Source organism: Panulirus ornatus, chromosome 34 (genome assembly GCF_036320965.1).
Source record: "Panulirus ornatus isolate Po-2019 chromosome 34, ASM3632096v1, whole genome shotgun sequence".
Classification (NCBI taxonomy): Eukaryota; Metazoa; Arthropoda; class Malacostraca; order Decapoda; family Palinuridae; genus Panulirus; species Panulirus ornatus.
The window spans coordinates 11,902,022-11,926,979 of NC_092257.1; the positions used below are offsets into that span (position 1 = coordinate 11,902,022).

The 24,958-nt window shown below is 38.1% G+C and overlaps 1 protein-coding gene across 9 annotated transcripts in view; it reads left to right on the top strand.

Annotated features, from left to right (window-relative positions):
* Positions 1-24,958, top strand: part of Tmem131 (Transmembrane protein 131) — a 329,859-nt gene that overhangs the window by 302,637 nt on the left and 2,264 nt on the right. For all 9 annotated transcript variants that reach the window (XM_071682330.1, XM_071682334.1, XM_071682328.1 and 6 more), the window contains 13 exons: positions 455-660; positions 1,245-1,415; positions 1,929-2,153; positions 6,505-6,696; positions 10,389-10,617; positions 12,675-12,844; positions 13,047-13,231; positions 14,481-14,724; positions 15,186-15,390; positions 16,301-17,535; positions 18,939-19,268; positions 21,308-21,514; positions 23,108-23,510. In XM_071682330.1, coding sequence (XP_071538431.1) covers positions 455-660; positions 1,245-1,415; positions 1,929-2,153; positions 6,505-6,696; positions 10,389-10,617; positions 12,675-12,844; positions 13,047-13,231; positions 14,481-14,724; positions 15,186-15,390; positions 16,301-17,535; positions 18,939-19,268; positions 21,308-21,514; positions 23,108-23,510 — 4,002 coding nt within the window. The remainder of the gene's footprint in view (positions 1-454; positions 661-1,244; positions 1,416-1,928; positions 2,154-6,504; positions 6,697-10,388; positions 10,618-12,674; positions 12,845-13,046; positions 13,232-14,480; positions 14,725-15,185; positions 15,391-16,300; positions 17,536-18,938; positions 19,269-21,307; positions 21,515-23,107; positions 23,511-24,958) is intronic.

The window sequence follows — 24,958 nt, forward strand, 5'->3', positions numbered from 1 at the left end:
ATTAATGATGAACTGGTTAATCAACATTAGAAAAATTAACACGCTTATATTGAGTTATCTAAAGCTGCTATACATTGGAGTGATTAATCAGACCTGCACAGCAATGCATCTCTGGGACCGTGTAGAATCTTGGTCATTCTCCAAAAGGAGAAAAAGAAAGCAAAAGCAAAACCAACGGGGTATTTGATGAAGCAAAACAATAAGTGGAATAATAGCTGATCCAGGAGATATGGCCTTTGCTTTTTTTCAGTAAGAAGTGTAGGAATATTGTTTTAGGAAATAATGTGTTGGATAACCACATTCAAGAAAACAGTTTTAGTAGCTGATTATACATAAATTTCTGTATGTAATGATTTTGGTATGTTTGTGTGTATGTTTATGACTTTTATTGAGAAATATGAAAGTAGTGGTAACAATGTAATGCCACTGATGAACCCACTTTTTACTTTTGCAGACATTGGATCTTCTGAATCACAGTCAGGAGTATCTTATGGAACAGTGGCAGGTGTTGTGGCAGCAGCAGGTGGCGTGGTGGGTGGGGGAGGTGGCACAAGTAATCCAAGCATTGAACCTCGTAACCTCACCCTCACTAATACATTTCCTTGCCCAGTTGTCATATATAACCTGACACTTCCTGAAGAGGCCAAGAAACATTTTGAGGTACTTATTATTATTAAAAATGTAAAGTGAATTTCATAAATATGATGTGTGAAGATAAGTTTGACTGGCTAGATATTTACCAAGGAAGGGTTATTTCATTTAGTATAGCAAATGTTTAAGTTGGATAAATAGATTTTGAAATATTTCTGTTAAGTTCATCATGGAGTGTGAGCAGAGTGCCGATTCTAATCAGTTTCTTCATTTTTCTATGAAGTTAGATATAGAAATAATGATGGTTTCTTAAGGAATTTTGTACAACCATGCTCATCATCATAATGATCGTTCAGTTACCCACTTCTTTTGTGGTGAAGAGAGTTGAGGTTGTTTGTTGAGGAGATAGATTGAAAATATCATGAAAGAAATGAAGGCAAGGTCATGATTTAGGTGCCTCATAACGTTTTATTGGATTACAATTAATTCTTACTAAGGTACTAATAATGATATAAGAGGATGTGTAGGCCTGTCAGGTTTTGTCGAATCTGTTTTCATAGATCATTTACATTATGGTAGTGGAAATGTCTAGTATCAAAACAATTTTTATGATATCTTGAAAATTTTGGCTGCAGCTTAAATTTTTTCTGCAGATTGGCTGGGATGGTCCAGTAGTGGTACAAGAGGGACATAGTGCACATGTGGCAACATTGCAGTTACTCAGTGTTGGCACAGATGCACGCCTCTCCACTGCTATAACTGTACACACTAATATTACAACCATCAAAATTCCATTAATGGCGTATAATGGCAAGCTTACTAAGGTAGGACATAATTTTGACATGTATTATTATGTTAAGCTATCTTGTAACATCTAAGTGGAGAATTAGGGCTTATGAAAGTTTAAACCTCGCTAACGCGGGAAATGGTGAATAGTTTAAAAAAAAGAAAAGAAAGAAAGTTTAAGAGCACTTTGTAGAAGCTGACTTAACAAGACACAGGATATTTCCTTTCATCTCTTCCACATTCCTGACTCAAATTTCTTTTATTGACATGAGATGGGATGTGAGCGTGTGTTCCTTGCACTACCTCTCTAATTGCAGGAAAGTGTGATCAAGTATGAAAAAAATGAGCTACTAAGAGTGTTGTGTGTTAAGTGAACAAGTGTGTTGGTTTCTCAGTCTGTCTTTATCTCTGATGCCCATTTCCTTAGGGAACTCCCTCAAGGAGGTGGCCACAGCAAGTCTCTCCATAACTGTTGAACTCCATATGCGTTGATAATCATGATAGGTTGCGTTAAGACAGGATGTGTTAATTCTTTTGCATCTTCTTTTCAGTACATTCCTCCAGTTGGAAATGATTCATGGTTAGACTTTGGAACGTTAGGAATGGGAGACCAGCGTGATATCTATTTCTATGTTATTAATGAGAATCCTGTAGAACTGCGGCTTCGAGGCTGGGGATCTAATTTAACTCGAAGTGCAGTAGAGCTCATGGGAGTTGAAGAAGGCAACATGACAACTATAAAAAGCCGTAACAACATGACTTATGCCTCAAAAAGTGTGAGTAGTGAATATGAATTGTCTTTGAGCTCTTCATTGTTTCAGGACCTCCTGTTTTCCAAGAATTTACTAAATTTACAAATGTTTTTGTGCTGTAGTCATTTTTGCATCCTTTTCATTAATGCTGTCTTTCAGCTCTTATTATATCTGATGCATCTTTTGTCATGATGAACACTTTTTAATTTGCCATTTTCAGTTGCTTTTGTGCCCAACTTAATTGTATTACCCATTCTTCAGTTTTTAACAACTTTTGAGGTCCTCTTTATTAATGAATTTTACAGCCTCTTTTGAAGACTTCTTAGAAAATCATGAATTTTACAGCCCCTTTTGATTTTGCTATCTTAAGTAAAGTTTAGAGAAAGTGTCTTACTATTATTTTATCATTAGTAATTTCTTTATGTAAGGTCTGATTATCTTTGATGAATGTTTGGAGAAAGGAAATGACCATATCAGATGGGGTTTAACTCACTCAGGCTGGCAATTTATTGTTTTTTATGACCCAGTAAAGGTAAAACAAACCAGTATTTAAAATAGAATGACTGGTGTACTTAATGTGCAAGAATTGTTGAGGGACCTTCGATTTCTGAAAAAAGTTGCTTGAATTTTGTTGGACAGGATATTATGTAATTATTTTATATTTTTTTTATTTTGCTTTGTCGCTGTCTCCCGTGTTTGCGAGGTAGCGCAAGGAAACAGACGAAGGAAATGGCCCAACCCACCCCCATACACATGTATATACATACATGTCCACACACGCAAATATACATACCCATACATCTCAATGTACACATATATATACACACACACAGACACATACCTATATACACATGCACACAATTCACACTGTCTGCCTTTATTCATTCCCATCGCCACCTCGCCACACATGGAATAATATCCTCCTCCCCCTCATGTGTGCGAGGTAGCGCTAGGAAAAGACAACAAAGGCCCCATTCGTTTACACTCAGTCTCTAGCTGTCATTCAATAATGCCCGAACCACAGCTCCCTTTCCACATCCAGGCCCCACAGAACTTTCCATGGTTTACCCCAGATGCTTCACATGCCCTGATTCAATCCATTGACAGCACGTCGACCCCGGTATACCACATCCAATTCACTCTATTCCTTGCCCACCTTTCACCCTCCTGCATGTTCAGGCCCCGATCACTCAAAATCTTTTTCACTCCATCTTTCCACCTCCAATTTGGTCTCCCACTTCTCCTCGTTCCCTCCACCTCGGACACATATATCCTCTTGGTCAATCTTTCCTCACTCATTCTCTCCATGTGCCCAAACCATTTCAAAACACCCTCTTCTGCTCTCTCAACCACGCTCTTTTTATTTCCACACATCTCTCTTACCCTTACAGTACTTACTCAATCAAACCACCTCACACCACATATTGTCCTCAAACATCTCATTTCCAGCACATCCACCCTCCTGTGCACAACTCTATCCATAGCCCACGCCCCGCAACCATACAACATTGTTGGAACCACTATTCCTTCAAACATAGCCATTTTTGCTTTCCGAGATAATGTTCTCGACTTCCACACATTCTTCAAGGCTCCCAGGATTATCGCCCCCTCCCCCACCCTATGATTCACTTCCACTAACATGGTTCCATCCGCTGCCAGATCCACTCCCAGATATCTAAAACACTTTACTTCCTCCAGTTTTTCTCCATTCAAACTTACCTCCCAATTGACTTGACCCTCAACCCTACTTTACCTAATAACCTTGCTCTTATTCACATTTACTCTTAACTTTCTTCATTCACACAATTTACCAAACTCAGTCACCAGCTTTTGCAGATTCTCGCATGAATCAGCCACCAGCACTGTATCATCAGCGAACAACAACTGACTCACTTCCCAGGCTCTCTCATCCCCAACAGACTTTATACTTGCCCCTCTTTCCAAAACTCTTGCATTCACCTCCCTAACAACCCCATCCATAAACAAATTAAACAACCATGGAGACATCACACACCTCTGCCGCAAACCTACATTCACAGAGAACCAATCAGTTTCCTCTCTTCCTACACGTACACATGCCTTACATCCTCGATAAAAACTTTTCACTGCTTCTAACAACTTGCCTCCCACACCATATATTCTTAGTACCTTCCACAGAGCATCTCTATCAACTCTATCATATACCTTCTCCAGATCCATAAATGCTACATACAAATCCATTTGCTTTTCTAAGTATTTCTCACATACATTCTTCAAAGCAAACGCCTGATCCACACATCCTCTACCACTTCTGAAACCACACTGCTTTTCCCCAATATGATGCTCTGTACATGCCTTCACCCTCTCAATCAATACCCTCCCATATAATTTACCAGGAATACTCAACAAACTTATGCCTCTGTAGTTTGAGCACTCACTCTTATCCCCTTTGCCTTTGTACAATGGCACTATGCACGCATTCCGCCACTCCTCAGGCACCTCACCATGAATCATACATACATTAAATAACCTTACCAACCAGTCAACAATACAGTCACCCCCTTTTTTAATAAATTCCACTGCAATACCATCCAAACCTGCTGCCTTGCCGGCTTTCATCTTCCGCAAAGCTTTTACTACCTCTTCTCTGGTTACCAAATCATTTTCCCTAACCCTCTCACTTTGCACACCACCTCGACCAAAACACCCTATGTCTGCCACTCTATCATCAAACACATTCAACAAACCTTCAAAATACTCACTCCATCTCCTTCTCACATCACCACTACTTGTTATTACCTCCCCATTAGCCCCCTTCACTGAAGTTCCCATTTGCTCCTATGTCTTACGCACTTTATTTACCTCCTTCCAGAACATCTTTTTATTCTCCCTAAAATTTAATGATACTCTCTCACCCCAACTCTCATTTGCCCTCTTTTTCACCTCTTGCACCTTTCTCTTGACCTCCTGTCTCTTTCTTTTATACATCTCCCACTCATTTGCATTTTTTCCCTGCTAAAATCGTCTAAATGCCTCTCTCTTCTCTTTCACTAATAACCTTACTTCTTCATCCCACCACTCACTACCCTTTCTAATCAACCCACCTCCCACGCTTCTCATGCCACAAGCATCTTTTGCGCAAGCCATCACTGCTTCCCTAAATACATCCCATTCCTCCCCCACTCCCCTTACCTCCTTTGTTCTCACCTTTTTTCCATTAGTCTCTCTTGGTAATGTCAGTATTATAATGAGTTTTCATGGGCAACTGTAGTTTTCTTGGCTTATAATATTTTGTTTCCTTTCAGTGTTGGATTAGAGTGAAAGCATATGCTTTAGAAAACAGTTGTGCATTAGTTAATGTCAGTCCTGTATGATTAAAAATGTTGTAGTGCATCATCACTGATATCAAGCTAGCTTTCAGTTAAGTGATATGTAATAGTATAGGCATGTGGGCCAAATGGACAGTAGGGGCAACTGTATCCCAGAAAGCAAGGCAGAGTGAGTCATTTGGGCATATTGTTCTCTCACATTTGAAAAAATAGGAAAACACTGTTTCCCTTTTAACCATTCACATTTGAAATTTATCCTAAAATTGGACTTGCCCAGTTCACATCCTTATTATCAAGGCAGATAGCCAAATCATGCCTAAGTCTTCTTGAAGCAAGCAAACGAGGCTTAGGGCCATTCATATACTTAAACAAACTTTCACAGTGTCTTTACCAACTTTTCAAACTGTCATTACAACCTTAGCATCTTTTCATAATCAACTTCTCTGATCATATTTACTAACTTCTCAGATCATCATAACCAATTTGACTCTTTTGTCAAACCATCTTCCATAACTTAACAGATCACTATGACCAACTTGACAGGTTATCATAACCAACTTCTCAGATCATCTTTACCAACTTGGCACTTGTTCTTTTGTACTTCTCAGAATTCTGCAAGTTTTTGTATCATGATAACTAACTTCTCTGATCATCTTTACCAACTTCTGAGATCACCATGTTCAACTTCTGTTTGTTATCTGAAAGTGAGATTTGTAATATTTTCTCCTCTCCATGCTTAGCTTGGTAGTGGATAAGGGGAACTGTGGCCATTCTTCATCTCTTCTTGACTCTGCCTTGCTACATGGGAATCATTGAACAAGTCTGAAAAAGAAAAATTCTAAAATTTAAGCACATAGCAGTCCAGGGAGTTAAGCATCTCAAAATCAGAAATCATGGTATCTCAGTCTAATTACAGTATGATTGAGTGTTTTTTTTTTTAATGTTATTGTGGAAGGCAACCTCTCTGTACTGTTATCACAGAATCAAAAGTTTTCTTTAAATTCTATGTACTTCAGAATTACTGTAGTATGTGAAATTAATATTCATGTTTTTTTATTCCATTTCAGTTATTTTTGAAGCCTCATCACTATGCAGCATTCAGAATTGGAGTGCTTACTCCTGACACAGAAGGCATATTTATTGCAGAGTCATTCGTCCAGACTCAGTTTGAGCAAATCAAGATTCCGTTTCGATTGCGTACAGCTGATGGGTCACTGAGTGTGGTACCAAACACAATTGTTTTCCATAATGCTTTTCCAGTAAGTACTTAACTTGATTTCACTTAGTTTGTTTTTATTCTTGTAATGAGTGGATTACAATAAGTTCTTGGATATTTTGATAGAAATGGTAGGGATTATCATTTTTTGCTTTAAGATTTACTGTTGAAGAATATGATTCATATTAAAATTTTTCAGCATATGAATATGTATGCATTGAGAGTTGTATGGTTTATATATTTTTTCATTTTTCTATTATGCTTGATCGCCGTTTCCTGTGTCAGCGAGGTAGCACCAGGAAATAGACAAAGAATGGCCCAGCCACTCATATACACGCTCATACATGCACATATACATATCAACATATACACATGTACAATTCATACTTGCTTGCCTTCGTCCATTCCCAGCGCTACCCCACCCTACAGGAAACAGCATCTCTTTCCCCTGCCTCAGCGAGGTAGCGCCAGGAAAACAGACAAAAAAGGCCACATTCATTCACACTGTCTCTAGTTGTCATGTGTAATGCATCAAAACTACAGCTCCCTAGCCACATCCAGGCCCTACAGACCTTTCCATGGTTTACCCCAGACCCATCACATACCCTGGTTCAGTCCAGTGACAGCATGCTGACCCTGGTATACCACATTGTTCCAATTCTCTATTCCTTGCATGCCTCTCACCCTCCTGTATGATCAGGCCCCAATGACTAAAAATCTTTTTCACTCCATCCTTCCACCTCCAGTTTGGTCTCCCACTTCTTGTTCCCTCCACCTCTGACACATATGTCATCTTTTTCAATCTTTCCTCACTCATTCTCTCCATATGTCCAAACCATTTCAACACACCCTCCTCTGCTTTCTTAACCACACTTTATTTCCACACATCTGTCTTACCCTTTCATTACTTAATCAAACCACCTCACACCACATATTCTCCTCAACATTTCACTTGCAACACATCCACAGTCCTCCATACAACCCTATCTATAGCCCATGCCAAACAATCATATAACATTGTTGGAACTACTGTTCCTGCAAGCATACCCATTTTTGCTCCGAGATGACGATCTCTCCTTCCACACATTCTTCATCGCTCCCAGAGCCTTTGCCCCCTCCCCCACCTTGTGACTCACTTCCGCTTCCATGGTTCCATTCACTGCTAAGTCCACTCCAAGATATCTAAAACACTTCACTTCCTCCGATTTTTCTCCATTCAGACTTACATCCCAATTAACTTGTCCCTCAACCCGCAAACATTTCATTTGCAACACATCCACAGTCTTCCATACAACCCTGTCTATAGCCTATGCCTAACAACTATATAACATTGTTGGAACTACTGTTCCTTCAAACATACCCATTTTTGCTTTCTGAGATAACAATCTCTCCTTCCACACATTCTTCATCACTCCTAGAGCCTTCGCCCCCTCCCCCACCCTATGACTCACTTCTGCTTCCATGGTTCCATTCACTGCTAAGTCCACTCCCAGATGTCTAAAACACTTCACTTCCTCCAAGTTTTCTCCATTCAGACTTACATCCCAATTAACTTGTCCCTCAACCCTACTGAACCTAATAACCTTGCTCTTATTCACATTTTTTCTCAACTTTCTCCTTCCACACAATTTCCAAACTCAGTCACTGTGCATTATGGTGAAACAGAATGGAAGATGTCATAGTTGTAGTATGCATATGATGTTGTGCTGCAAGCTGAATCAGAGGAGAAATTAGATAGAATAGTGGGCTATTCAGTGATTTGTACTGGAAGAGAATACTGGAAGTTAGTGAGAAACGGTATGACAGTTTTTGAAAGGGATGGGATGTTATGGTTAAATATGAATCTGCTTGTTGAGGAAATAGTTGTTGTGGATTAGTATTTGTGGGTGAAATTCATTACGGTCGGTGGTGGGAAAATTGAACTCATTTGTGTGAGGGAGAAAATTGAAAATGGTTGATGGAAAAAGATCATTTAAATTTTATATGAGCAAAGAAGATTACAACATAAAGTACTTTGTCTCATTTCTTATATATAGATGTGAAATCCAAGCTTATATATTAAGATAGGTAAAAAGTAAGGCTGCTAGTATTTGGTAACCTGCAAAATGTAGTTAGAATTAGCATAAAGAATAAAAATATGAAAGGGATTTGTAGTGTGAAGAAATCATTAGGAAGGTGCTGAGATGAAAGTCATTTAGGTTGGCATGGTCATGTGCACTGGGTAAAACATTAGTGGTGCACAGGTGCACATTGGGTGTGATGCCCTCTTTAATGATTAGACCAGCTCCTGAAGTTATAAAAGAATTGGTATGCCTGGTTATGGTTGGTCCATCTGGTTTGAACCACTCAGCACACATTGTGAAAACTGAGGTAAGGTTTACAGTTTCACTACTCGCCTCGTGGAACATGCCACACTGGCATTTCAGCTAACATAGTCATTGTCAGCCACTAATGCCATGGTCATGCCAGTCTTGATGGAAACCTAACAGGCAACATTTGGAGCTATTATATCCCTCCATGTTGAGGGTACAGTGTTTGTTATATTGCCCATCATCTTGGTGTTCACAGCAGCACAGTAGATTCAGCAATATGCTGAAACAGATGCTACAGACAACTGTTTCAGTGTGTATACAACATTGTACGTTATATAGATATATAGCATTTCTTAAATATTTGTCAGGATTTCTCCTAACAAATGGGCTTCCAACACATAGCGGGTCAGACACAAATTTCTCTGCATCCGTTGGACCATGTGTCATAATGTTTAACACATTGTATACTGATACTTTTTTTTTTAACTGAGTCTACATGTGGCAGGTAAAAAGTTGGACAAGAAGATATGTATTAGCACGGTCAGAGTTACAAAAAGGAGAGGTAGATTGCTGATGAGATAGGGTAAGGAATATTCCAGGTGGTGCCAGAGGAATGATGTGGGAATAGATCTAGTAGAAGGATTTTTTTTTGCAGAACATGATTGACTACTATTTTTAAGTTTGCTCAAATCAGATCTGAATATGATTTGGTTTCAATAGTAAAGGTAGTTGTAATTCATGAACTCTCTCAGTACATTACTACAAATCATATGACTTCACCAATTTCCTATGAATGGTACTACTTGGTCTAACTTAGTGTGTGGGTGAAAAAGAAACATTTAAATAAGTGAAAAAGAAACATTTAAATAAGTGTAGAAGTTCATGTTTCACTTTAGTACACTAGGCTTGGTTGAGGGTGTGTATGAGTGATTTGAGGGACTTTCCTTGATCCACCCTGTGTTATTGGCAAATTAATTAATGATTGATAGATTTATTGCCTGTTATTGTACCTTCTCTTGCAGATTAATATGTATCATGTTCATATGTTTTCTCTCAACTCAAAAGTGAAGACTGGTTTCATTCATCATCTGTTTAGTTAATCTCTTTTAACTTATATTTTGGTTGGAAAGTTTGGATAGCCTGTTTTCTGGTTTAAAAACAATCACATTCTCTTGCTCATTTGGATAGCAAACCCAAGAAATTGAGAACTGCAAAATCTTTTTCTGCTTCTCATTATAAGTACAAAAATATATCTGATTTAGAATTTTTCTCATGTCAGGATATAGCTTGTGATGGTAGTTTGGTTTAATATGCAGTAAGGACTTTTTAACTTTTTAGCTTTGCTGAAATTCTTAGTGGGTGTTGAGTAAATCAAGTTGATTCATACATTTTGATTACCTACCTTAAACTTCTTGCATTTCAGGGGAAAATTTCTCAACAAAATTTACACATATTATCTACTTTTGGCCATCCTATGACTGTAAAAGAAGTAAAGCCAATACCATCAGACACAAGGTTTTCATATGTGCCAAGTCAGAGCACTCCTGCGACTCTACAGCCAGGTCACAAAAGTCACATTGGGAGGCTTGTGTTTGATCCCAAGGTTGAATGTGGTACTGATTGCTACACAGGTTTTCCACTTACAGGAAAAGGTAAGGTACTTTTTGTTATTTGTATTATTTCCATTTCAGTAATTGTGTTTCCTGTTTTTATCTTGGATTACAAAATTGGCCAAGCTTATATCAAGTGGACCTGTACATGACCTCATACCTAATTCATCAGTTAAGAGGTACATGTTATAAGTATCCTTATATGTCAGAAGGTATCACTGAAACAGGCAACACAAAATTTAGTAATTTCCATCCCCACTTTGAGATTCTGCTGAAATTCCACTAAATATATCTGTTAGAAGTTATGTACTAAACTTTTCTTTTATTTGTGATTGTGCACTTATCTCAAGATTAAGTCAGCATTTGTAAATTTTCTGGTTTTAGGCTACTATACACCCTGGCAGTTACTGAGATCCCAACTTACTCCATGTTACCAACCTTAGTAAATTAAGGAATTTTATTTTAGAATATTTGTCTCCATCACTGATGAGTGCACTTACAGTGGAATTTAGGACTGATGCAGTGAAAGGGTTAAAAGGCAGATTTACCTTTTTCTCTTTTCTCCAAATTTCTTAGTGGTTTCCCTCCTCTCTTTACCTGTCTCTAATCCTTTTTTTTGCTTTTCAGTTAAGGCCTAGCCACTTTGCAGACTTCTGTCAGGGACTGGAGCCTCAAACTTTATGATAGAATTTTCTTTGTTTATCTTGCATCAACAGTTTTAGTGCTTCACAGTTGTTTATGGTTGCATGTAACATAAGTTTATATAAATATTTGTTTTGCTTGAAATTAGTAATAATTTGAAATAATTTCCATGTAAACTCTTTTAGTGTTGACTCTTTTGCTGCATCATTGCTGTCATACTCCTCCCATTGAAATATAGAGGGTATCTAAGCTCTATGCCTTTTGTTTTCTTTAATGTGAGTGAGACTGATGGCCTCTAACAATTTTCTCTTATCATGCCAATTATCTTAAATGCATAAAGTTTGAAGTACCAAGAGGAGACTAAAGCAAGGTCCTACAGCAAAATGGAAAGTGGACAAGAGAATTCATCAGCAGGAATAAATTAAATATAGCCATTTTAATTAAACTGACTAGCAAAATCAGTGATATTGACAAGACAAAGCTTGATAGAAATAGCATAGTAGATGTACTCAGAATGGTATATGTTCATAAAGGAATCTTTAAGCTTATGCCAAAATAGTTTATCAGTTAATTTAACATTATATATAATAAACATTTTTGAAAAGGTGATAAGAAAACATGTAATAATTATATGGATTTGTACCAGAATAAAAGTATACAAACATGGCTCCTAGTTCAGTAAAAACATATATAAAACTAATGAGCAACCAAAAAGTCAGGTGAGATGTAGTTTAGGGCAGAGCAAATGAAATGTTTGTTGAGAATACTAAGGGATCAATTTATTTTCTGAGGATGTTGATTTAGTTTGTTTGTGGGCTATGTAGTGTGGGGAGTGAATTTTGTGTCATGTGATACCCAACGTCCACAAACTTACGCATACAAGGGGGTAAGGGGGATATGGTGGGTTTCTGTGGCATTGCATATATTGTTTTAAGTGAGCCAGTGTTCTAATTGTGTGATGTAGCATTATATGTTTGTTGTTGCTTGGGTAATATCTGTGTTGCGATGTTATTGTGAGGTCATCTGCATATGAGTGGACTTTCACATTCTGGTCTGCAGGATGTCATGTAGAAAGGGAGTGAAGAGGTCTGGAGAAAGAACTTCTCCCTAAGAATAATATTGTAGAGCTCGAGGAAATTGGAGATCAAGCATGTGTGATAGAGAAAGATGTGGGTTGACATTAGGGTGCAGACCTTCCTACAGGATGCAGTTTTGGTGAGGAATGCTCTATGTTGAATAATCTTTTAAGATGTCAAAGTTTGAACAGTATTTTCTGGGCTGTTCAGTTTGCTTACATTTATCTATAAAGTTAATCTAGTTCAGTTTGTTTTAAGAAGATTACTGTATGTCTTTTCATACATATAGAGTATGCACAGCAAGTATTTACACAGTATCATTTCACTGAATGTCAAGTGCACATCTAGACTTAATCATATATTCTTATATGTTTTTTGCAGCTGGTCAGCAATGGGTTAATACACTGTCTTTAACATCACACGTGGCAGACACCGATACCAGCCTATATTCAACATTACGAAGTCGTTATCTCAATCTTTCAGCAGCAATCTTCAACACATCCATAGTTCTTCATACTTCGGAGGTCCATGGCTTTCGTTTTACTGCACAGGTTAGAATTGGATTGTATAGTGTTCTTGTTAAGAGTAGATGTGGTTTGGTGATTTTTGGATGAATATAATAAAACACATATGTGAATTGGATTTAATATAGACATAGTAATATAAAATGCAGATGGAAAAGCTGTATATCTCAAAAGAAATTTTTTCTTAAATGTAATCATTATTTTATTTCATCATAATGTTTATTTATAGGCTGCTCTGAAATGGCCTGTTTTGTGTTCTCCACAACACTTGACATTCCCCTTAACTCAAGTGCTAAACACCAGCATCCATGAAGTGTTTGTGGAAAATCCAGCCAGTGTGCCTGTAGTTGCCCAGATACTGCTGCTCCACCATTACCCAGCAACACAACAAATCCTCTCTATTATACATCACCAGTGAGTTTCTGTTAATTCACTAGTTATTCATAATTAATTGTGAAATATTTTATAAATTTTGATTTTGTAGTCAGGTAAACTGATATTTTGATACAATAAAAGATATAATTTCAGAAAATATTAAAATGTAGTGCAGAGGCATGTGATCAGTTGTGTAAAAAGATGGTCATTGCTGTTTTGTTCTTAGATCAGATAATGATTTCTTAGCCAGGGGTATTGCCAACTGTAATGTTTTCAGAGATAATTTTTGAACTTTAGGTAATATATATTAATGATGATATGGCCTAAAGCATTATGAACTGAGAAGATAAGGTAGATCATCTCAGAGGCTGTAAAGATGAAAATCAAAGTGACATTCTTCAGGTTTGCTTAAGTGGCATTTTTTATCATGTTGCTATGATTTTGGCATCTCCCTTCTGTTCTCATCATTTTAGATTATGGACTAGCTCTATAGATCATTTATGGTGTATTGCATGTGTATGCTACCTGCATAAACGAAATGCACAAGACAGGTAAGTGTCATGGAATCTACCAGATTGCAAAATTCTGTAAAATGTAATTATTACCTCTTTGTACTTAACCATACTTTTCTTATTATCCCACCCTATCATTTTTTTATTTGATCAACCCATCTCACCACAAAATGTCCTCAAATATATCATTTCCAACACATTCATCCTCTTCCATACATTCTCACTTATAAAGCCCAAGCCCCACATCCATACAACACTGTTGGGACTACCATACCTTCAAACATGCCCATCTTTACCCTCTCAGATAGTGACTTCTATTCCCACAAATTCATCAGTGAACCTGAGACCTTCACTTCCCTTCCCATCTTACAACCCACTTCACTTCTCATGGTTTCATTTGCTGATATGTCCACTCGAAAAAAAAAAGTACATTCAAACTCACCCCATATAACCTGGCCCTTTGCACTACAAAACCATGTTTTTATTCATATTTACTCTAGATTTCCTTCTTTCACACACTTTCCCAAATTCTCCAGTTTCTTACATCTCCCAGCAGCATCATGTCATGACCAAACTAGCACAAAATAACTATATATGAGTATTTTGAGCACAGAAAATATTCCTTGTTCATTATGCTATACAACCCAAAGCCAGACTTAAGAAAGTTTTAGGGTGTAATGACAACAGTTGTGGTTAATGACTGTTGATTTACTTAATTGCATTATCTCATAAGCTGAAGTGAACAAAGCCAGTGATGCAGTTACACTTTTCAACAGGTTGCCCAAAGGCCATATGCTATTAAATGAAGAAGGAGGAAGTGGAGCTAGCAGTCCGAACGATGTATTTGCTCTTATAGATGCTGATAGCATGGGTAATGGGGGAACAAGAGGGGCGAACATGCTTCCACCAGCACCAGAGATAACAAGTGGCCTGGCTCAGCATCGAAGAACTTTGGAGGAGCAATTCAAAACTCGTGTTGCAAAAGATAGTGTAGCTATAATCTTGGAACCTGGGGTGAAGGTAAGAATTGTGTGAACTTTAATAACTTTGTTGAATCATAAGATCATTCCTGTACCACCGAGTGTCATAACAGTATATGACATGCACATTCCACATTGTATGCCACCACATCACACTTGAGTCACACTGGGTGGGGCTGTCACATGAAATTGAGTGCCAAGCATGTTAGGTGGGATTTTATTGGTAGGATCTTTGTTTCATCACGAAAGTGTTGATATTCCTGATTTCCCTTCTGCTAAGTTAACATAGTTTTGAATCAGCAGGAAATCCATAAAAGAGGTTATAGGGCTATATGATAAGAATTATTTGACTCAGCTTACTCATGTTTCTACCTTCATTGAGACTTATTCTTACCCTTGGTGATACTGTTTCATCGTCACCTCACAGAAAGGGATACAAAAATTTCTGATTAATACGATTAGGATTATGGGTTTCAAGATTTTTTTTTTCTATTTCTCCAGGTTAAAGTTCGACTCTCATTCACACCACCAGATGAAAGGATGCATTCAACGGTATTATTAGTTCGAAACAACCTAACAGTGATAGATGCCATGCTGGTGCAAGGTCGAGGTGGAAGAGGATTTTTGAAATTTGGCAATCGCAAGCCTGGGTCGGCAATGCCTCTTGCCTTCAATATTGGGGCCAAACATTTAAAAGACTGTGATAGTAAGTTTCTCGTTTTAATTTTTGTTTTTACAATACATTCTAGCAAGTTGTCGTGTAATACCCTTTGCTAATTAGGTGACCTGTAAAAGGATAATGTTTCAAAATGCTACTGTTATGACGTAATTTTCACTAGACATCTTGGTTAGATTAGAAAATATATTTGGGAATTTTCCTCCAATACTGACATCCTTCAGCACCAGCTTACCAGACTCGTCAGTTATGCTGGTTCTGTTACTTTTGGTGCTGCATTGTTAAGAAGAATTTAACTTTGTTTTATAATCTTTTGAAACAAGCAAGTTAATCCTGTTTCTATATTTTGCTATGTTATAGTAAGACTTGTCTAAATGTGGTCTTTGTTACAGTTGATTCTTTGAACATAAATATTGTAAAATGTTCACTAGCAGTTACCAGTTACATGAATTTAAGTTTTAATCATAAGTGTTTGCCTTTTTATGATTCATTTCATGTTTTTCATATGTAAAAGATTTTTTTTGTGTGGTTGCAAATGAGTCAAAGTGTTTTATGTGAAAGTTTTACTTGTCAGGGCCTGTAACAGGATAATTCTTCAAGGTCGTAATTACATTGATTGTATCTCAGGAGTGAAGGTTAGTTGGGCACTTGTATCTGAATGGACTGTGTGTTGGTTTTTCGACTTTCCTTCAGTCTCCAGTTTGGTCTCCTCCTCCTCGCCCCTTCCACTTCTGACAAATATATCCTCTTTGTCAACCTGACCTTTGTAACTAAAACATGGACATAAAATGAGTCACAAAGATGAAGAATCCAAACTGTAGAATAAGCTGTTTGAGAGGAGCATGTTTTATAACCAGATGAAATGAAGAAAGAAATAAGGGGGTGTATGAGAGATTTGACATGGTAGGGCTCTCTATATATTATTTTTTTTTCTTTTCAGATGCCAGAAGCTCAAAATACTATCAACCTAACTTTACAGTAAAGCGTTCATTTATGGCACGCAACACTGGAGAACTCCCCATCCAGGTGTGGGGCTTCAGTATCAATGATTTGCCCTGTGAGGGTTATGGGTTCAAAGTTCTCAATTGTGAAGGGTTTCAGCTTGCCCCAAATGGTAGTCATAAAGTTGATATTGCATTCACTCCAGACTTTACCCTTTCAAAAATACAACAACGGCTAGTCATTCAGACCAGTTTAGGTTTGATAGAAAGATTGGATGAAGGAGTGGTTTGGGTTACTAAAGATGAACCAGGCAGAGTAGAGTACTCCCTGGTTGCTACAGTACCCACACACCTTTTGGCAGAATGTGGAGCTGCAGTACCCAGACCATCATGGGAACCACTTCTCTACTATGCCATCCTACCTTTAATGGTTGCAATGTTGATTGGGGCAGTTATTCTGTCTGCTCTAGAAGCTGACCATATTCTGAAAACAACAGTAATCGCTATGACTACCTCTTTACCTGCTAATGGACATACCCCAGGCTTTGACAGAAATAAAGTTTTTGATTTGAGAACTATAAGCCATGCAGATTCCAAAAATTTGGTATCTGTTAAGAATGGTTATGCTGGTGGCCACACTCATATAGAAAACCTCAAACCCAGTAGTCCTGTGAACATGAATACCAATAACAAGAAAACACCAGTAATTTCCTTGGGGGATGCAATGACTAATGGGCGCAAGCCATGCTCAGGTTGTAGTAATAAAAAAGTAGGGAACACTCAAATCACAAATTCAAGTACAAAGTCAAAATATCTAAAACAGTCAGAATCTAAGTCATGTAATTCTGTTGGAAACACTTTAGCTGGTATGTCTGATAATGCTGCCACACAAAATCAACAAAATCAGAGTAGAAATAGTAAAGGTAAGGGAAATAATGGCAAAGGAAGCAATAAAAGTATAGAATCTTTGTCTTGGACAAGATTTTTTCAGAGAGCTGTGGGAAAAAAAGAAAACACAGAACCAAGTAATTCATTGAATAGCAAGAAATCTTCAGATACTTCTAATAGAGAGGATTCAGCAATACAGAAACAATCTGTAGGTACAGAAACAGATTTACATATTGTTGAAGCTTACCCCAAAATAAGAAGACGCGTGAAGCAAAGTAATGAAGAGGAAACATCTTCAACAACGACAGAGAGTTCAAATACTGATGACTTGTCAATTAGTGAACGGGTGAGTCAGTTTTATACTTATTTCTCTATTACTGTCATATGCAACATTTACTGTTTTTAAATCCCTGTAGTACAGATATAAATATTCCCAAAGGCTTAATTTGAGAGCATATATAAATGTGTATTTCGTTAGTGAATGTAGGTTTGCGGCAGAGGTGTGTGATGTCTCCATGGTTGTTTAATTTGTTTATGGATGGGGTTGTTAGGGAGGTAAATGCAAGAGTTTTGGAAAGAGGGGCAAGTATGAAGTCTGTTGGGGATGAGAGAGCTTGGGAAGTGAGTCAGTTGTTGTTCGCTGATGATACAGCGCTGGTGGCTGATTCATGTGAGAAACTGCAGAAGCTGGTGACTGAGTTTGGTAAAGTGTGTGGAAGAAGAAAGTTAAGAGTAAATGTGAATAAGAGCAAGGTTATTAGGTACAGTAGGGTTGAGGGTCAAGTCAATTGGGAGGTGAGTTTGAATGGAGAAAAACTGGAGGAAGTGAAGTGTTTTAGATATCTGGGAGTGGATCTGGCAGCGGATGGAACCATGGAAGCGGAAGTGGATCATAGGGTGGGGGAGGGAGCGAAAATTCTGGGGGCCTTGAAGAATGTGTGGAAGTCAAGAACATTATCTCGGAAAGCAAAAATGGGTATGTTTGAAGGAATAGTGGTTCCAACAATGTTGTATGGTTGTGAGGCGTGGGCTATGGATAGAGTTGTGCGCAGGAGGATGGATGTGCTGGAAATGAGATGTTTGAGGACAATGTGTGGTGTGAGGTGGTTTGATCGAGTGAGTAACGTAAGGGTAAGAGAGATGTGTGGAAATAAAAAGAGCATGGTTGAGAGAGCAGAAGAGGGTGTTTTGAAGTGGTTTGGGCACATGGAGAGAATGAGTGAGGAAAGATTGACCAAGAGGATATATGTGTCGGAGGTGGAGGGAACGAGGAGAAGAGGGAGACCAAATTGGAGGTGGAAAGATGGAGTGAAAAAGATTTTGTGTGATTGGGGCCTGAACATGCAGGAGGGTGAAAGGAGGGCAAGGAATAGAGTAAATTGGAGCGATGTGGTATACCGGGGTTGACGTGCTGTCAGTGGATTGAATCAAGGCATGTGAAGCGTCTGGGGTAAACCATGGAAAGCTGTGTAGGTATGTATATTTGCGTGTGTGGACGTATGTATATACATGTGTATGGGCGGGGGTTGGGCCATTTCTTTCGTCTGTTTCCTTGCGCTACCTCGCAAACGCGGGAGACAGCGACAAAGTATAATAAAAAAAAAAAATATTTCGTTAGCAATAGGCACTTGAAAAAATTTCTGTTGTGTTGTATACTGTATTGTCATTTTTGTTTTTGATAATTATAATACAAGTTCAAATGCAAAAGCATAACTTAGATATTTGATGTCAGTGTTGCTGTTTTCTCAGGATACACCGTCTGGCAGATCTTCAGACATAACCTCATCTAGTCAGAGTAGTAAAACGACAAAGAAACGGACCAGTAAGACTAAAGGTTCAAGCAGTAAAAGTTCGAATGGTCAAGGCTCTCACTCATTGTGCCAGAATGATGATAATTCTGGTTTTGAATTTAGTACTAAGGTTAAAGGGATGAAAAAAGTCAAGGATCCAGCTGGACGTAATTTTGGAGGTGATATTTATCAACCAACCTCATTGGAACTGCCATACACACTGAAACCTATTCGAGACTCCGATCGAGACAAGGATAGTCACAAGACACTCAAAACAAATTTAGTGAAAGTGAGTATAAATACAATTTTGTATCTCCATTTGTTCTAATGGATGGTTAATCATGTTTTAGGAACTCTGTTTGGTAGTATGCCCGTGAGTGTTGGGAGTTCAATATTGTCATGGTTAAGAGGGTAACCTTCACATGAATCTTTGGAACACAGTCATTAATATGATGAATTTTTCTCATCCAGGTCTTTAATGCAGTAGGTTGGCTGATGAAGACAGAGGAGCACCTAATTGATATGTAAAATGAGGTTCATTAAAGTGTTGAGAAGCTTTGAACTTTGATAAGTCTTAGTTACTCAAGAAGGAAGTTAGGGATATTACTTCTCCCTTTGGCAGATCTTTCTTTTGTCCCTCTTAGTAGCAGTTCTTGGTGATCATCACTTTCTTATTTTTAGAATGCACACTGTCCCCCATATAATTTTTCTATTTTACCATCTCTGTGTCCTTCCTTCATTGTTTTACCCATATCTTTGTGTTATTAATTCAGTACTTATTTTTTTATTATTATTATTATTTTGCTTTGTCACTCTCTCCTGCGTTTGCGAGGTAGCGCAAGGAAACAGACGAAAGAAATGGCCCAACCCACCCCCATACACATGTATATACATACACGTCCCCACACGCAAATATACATACCCATACATCTCAATGTACACACATATATACACACACAGACATATACATATATACACATGCACACAATTCACACTGTCTGCCTTTATTCATTCCCATCGCCACCTCTCCACACATGGAAAAACATCCCCCCCTCAGGTGTGCAAGGTAGCGCTAGAAAAAGACAACAAAGGCCCCATTCGTTCACACTCAGTCTCTAGCTGTCATGCAATAATGCCTGAAACCACAGCTCCCTTTCCACATCCAGGCCCCACAGAACTTTCCCTCGTTTACCCCAGACGCTTCACATGCCCTGATTCAATCCACTGACAGCACGTCGACCCTGGTATACTACATCGATCCAATTCACTCTATTCCTTGCCCGCCTTACACCCTCCCGCATGTTCAGGCCCCAATCACTCAAAATCTTTTTCACTCCATCTTTCCACCTCCAATTTGGTCTCCCACTTCTCCTCGTTCCCTCCACCTCGGACACATGTATCCTCTTGGTCAATCTTTCCTCACTCATTCTCTCCATGTGCCCAAACCATTTCAAAACACCCTCTTCTGCTCTCTCAACCACGCTCTTCTAATTTCCACACATCTCTCTTACCCTTACATTACTTACTCGATCAAACCACCTCACACCACATATTATCCTCAAACATCTCATTTCCAGCACATCTACCCTTTGCGCACTACTCTATCCATAGCCCACGCCTTGCCACCATACAACTTTCTCTTTATTTATACTACTTTGCTAATGCAGGAAATGGCGAGTATGTATGAAAAAAAACCATATGGTGGCAAACCAATATGCAAAACAATTTATTATTATTATAAGCACTGTTTTTACTGTTTGAAATGAATTGTAGATGGCAGTCAACCACCAACTGGAGGGTACTATTGCCATAGTATTGGGAGGGACAGTATCAATGGCACAGGGAGAGAGCACAGTGGTATTCGTCTCTTTTTCTCATCTACATGTGGGTTGCTGCCTTTAAATCCACAATCTCACCTTCTTTTTAAGGAAGCCAGTGCAGTTATTTTTAGAAGCTCATTCAACATTGTTACTGGGATTTTAAATGTGTAGGTATTCAAATTTTGGATATTTTCAGGCTATGGATATTTATGCTGAAATCTTCTATCTGTAGTGTCATAGGTGACAAAGAATAGGCCAGGGTAACTGCTTCAAATTTATGAGGTACACATTTTATACCTTTGGAAAAAAAATTTCATACATATTCGTCATTTCTCGCATTAGCGAGGTAACATTAAGAACGGAGGACCAAGCATCAGAGGGAATATCCTCACTTGCCCCCTTCTCTGTTCCTTCTTTTGGAAAATAAAAACGAGAGGGGAGGATTTCCAGCCCCCAAAATCTTTGGAACATCTTGAAAAGGTTAAAGATTATGTTAACTGCTTTCCAGAATGCCGATTCAAGTGAGCGTGTGGGTAGTGGCCAGTCATCTCCCACACCAAACTTGGAGGAAGCACGACAGCCATCAACAGATAGCCTCTCAGATGCACCAGCATCAAACTTTACAGTTACACAGCCTAAGCCCCAGTCGCAGCCACAGCCCCTTGCACCAAGAGAGTCTTCATACTCTGCTATACTGTTAGGCACAGATAAACAGGTTAGAGGATTTTATCAAATGTAAAATTAGTAACTATTTAGTTCTATGAAAGTGAATAGCAATCCTTATACTACTGTGTAATTGTTTCTCATACAGGAAAGCTACTTTTAAAGTATTCCTTTTCTTTATATTTGCATACCTTTACTTCTGATTTTCCTCTTAGTCTTTATCTTATTGTAATGTCTCATTTGTCACTTTACACAAAACAAGAGCCTTTTATTTTTTCCACTTGAAAGCATATTCTGTAAAGTCCTGTCTTGTCGGAGAATTGAAGCTAGGCAAGGAAAGCTTAGTTTTGTCAGTTTTTTAAACAGCAGATTTACCATTTCCAGTTGTTTTCTTAATGGGGAGGTAATCACAGTCATATTTAAATGAAATTGAGGCTATTATGTGGCCACACAGTTAACTGAGCTTAAGGATCTAAACAGGCTAGCAATCAGAAATCAAAATAGGGTGTTCTGTTATTATGAACTATAAGTGTATTTTTGAAAAGGGAGAATTTGACATGATGTTTTGTATCATTATCTCTGCCTTTGTCAATTGGTTTGACTGCTTATAAGTGGGTCTGTTAAGCTTATACATATTCAGCCAAAGTCAGGTGAAAAAAAGAAATGTCATTGGCTTGTAGTTTATGAACTACGTCAACTGGTCCAACAGCAGTTGTTAGTATTATTGGTTCTGACATATGTGATGTCCTGCTTATTGTTAATTCAAGAACTTCAAATTTCTTGAGATTGTCAGTGTTGATTTACTTACCAGTATGTTTAAGAATATGTAGTGACTTCATTTAATATGAAGAGTGTCTCGACTTTAATGAAGTCACTGCATGATATTCAAGACATGCTAGTTAGGAAGTTAACATATTAAGTTTTCATATGTACAGTTAAATGTTATATTTTCCATTTGACAGTTGAGCATAGCTCATGTGCTCCAATGGATCTGTATGCTGATTTGATGAGTACACTGTCTTTTTGTATCAGTAAATTCAGTACTTGGAAAATTTCATTAAATCAGTTAATGGTGATTTTGAGAACGTGCTAAAAACACCCTTCTTGAAGACTGGCTTACTAATTGATTAAATGTTTATCGTGAAGTACCAAAAAGTAATAACAAAGAAAAGTTGGTATATTGTTTACAACTTGGTGTAGTGCTGCTCTTGGAGTTCAAAAGGCCCATGGGTTTACATGTAATGAATTCAAGCTAACTCAGTTTGTGCTTAGTGGCTAGAGGTTAACATTGAAAGGTGACTTTTGTCTCAGTTTGTTTGTTTTGACAGACCATTTTATATTATCACCCACTGGCTATGGCGTGTTTTCTGGTGAACTAGTATATATGCATTCTCAAAACATTTTTGTCACCTGGTGTTCATGTCACAAGCTCCAAAAATTCAGTGAGGGAAAACTTGCCAAATTTCCATTTACTTTGTTTTAGGGGCATTGATTGGCTTGCCTACCAAAGACAGTAATGGGCAGATCAGATTGTTTGTTAGAGTAATTTAAAGATAATATCAGGATCCACTTGAAAAGACAGGAATGCATGTGTACAAACAATTCCTGTCTGAGTTAGTGAATTTACAATTTTTTTTATTTTCAGAAAGCAAAAGTGACACCATTTGCCAAGGTTCCACCAGAGGTGAAGCGTGTAGATAAACCACTTGGTGTAATTGGCCAAAAAGTTAATAATCCCAGCAACAATAATAACAGCAATAATTTGGGCACTTTGCATGGGGTGTCCAATTCTGTGACGAGTGTAGCCGTTTCCTCAATGTCCAATTCTCCACTCTTCACCATGTCCGATAATTTTTCCCACCGTCTGAAGGAAGACTCATATTCACGAAGTCTCTACAGTGGCTATGTGGATAGTGGGTCCCTGGCTTCAAGTCAGCCAAACAGCATACACTCGTGGGATCCAAAGACATTAACTGCCCCAACCATGAGACCACCTCCTGGGTTGGCTCAGTCACAAGAAGCTGCACATCGACATGGCTCTCTTTCAGGTGAGTTTGCTATGCTGAAGAGCTTACTCAAATTTGTTTATACTGTGTACCGGTGCACAGTTGTGAATGGAACTGTACACCACTTTCTTTAAATTATATATATATATATATATATATATATATATATATATATATATATATATATATATATTTCTTTTCTTTTTCTTTCAAACTATTCGCCATTTCCCGCATTAGCGAGGTAGCGTTAAGAACAGATGACTGGGCCTTTGAGGGACTACCCTCACCTGGCCCAATTCTCTGTTCCTTCTTTTGGAAAATTAAAAAAAAAATGAGAGGGGAGGATTTCCAGCCCCCCAATCCCTCCCCTTTTAGTCGCCTTCTACGACACGCAGGGAATGCGTGGGAAGTATTCTTGCTCCCCTATCCCCAGGGATAATATATATATATATATATATATATATATATATATATATATATATATATATATATATATATATACCAGTCCTCTGTTCTTAACGCTACCTCGCTAATGCGGGAAATGGCGAATAGTATGAAAGAAGAAAGAAAGAAATATATATTCCTATGAGTCCACGGGAAAAATGAAACACGAAAAGTTCCCAAGTGCACTTTCGTGTAATAATCACATCATCAGGGGAGACACGAGAGAAATATAACAGTCAGTTGATATACATCGAAAGAGAAGAAGCTAAGATGCCATTTGGTAAACGTGATTGTCCAAAACATACGAGTCATCATAAACTTATCGTTTTACAAATCTTATCAACAATAAAGTTATCTAATTTGTATAGACCATTACTAATATTAAGATTATAATTCTTTGTGTATTTGATAATAGAAGATTCAATGATATTTCTCCTAATTAGACAGCCTTGCCAAAGAAGACTATTCATTTACTGTACTCCTAATAATACAGCCTTGCCAAGGATGACTTCATTCACAGTGTATCCTCATGCAGGTGGAATCCCTTGACAGATTCATATGCCTTGGTTCAGTACATTGAGTGCATGTTTAGGCCCTAAACACTCATAACCTTGTTCACTCCTTCCTTCCTACTATCCCCCACAACTTTGTCATCCCGTCCTCACTCAGTCTTTCCATATGTCCAGACTGTTTCAGCACACCCTCTTCAGATCTCTCAACCATACTCCTCTCATTACCACAGCTCTCTTTTACCTTGTCATTTCTAACTTAATCAACCCTCTTCACACCCCATACTTTCCTCAGACATTTCATTTCCAGCATATTCACCCTCCTCTGCACATTTTCATCATGAGCTTAGGTCCTAACATATGGATGTAATTATTAGGCCTGAAATGCAGAAGAAAGGAAGAGGGTGGATATTTTGAAAATTAAATACCTGAGGAAAATTTTGTGAGGGATGGGTTGATCATGTAAGGAATGACATCATAAGAGAGCTAAGTTGTGCTATAATGGTTCCTTTCATAAGTAAAGAATGAGAAAAAAAA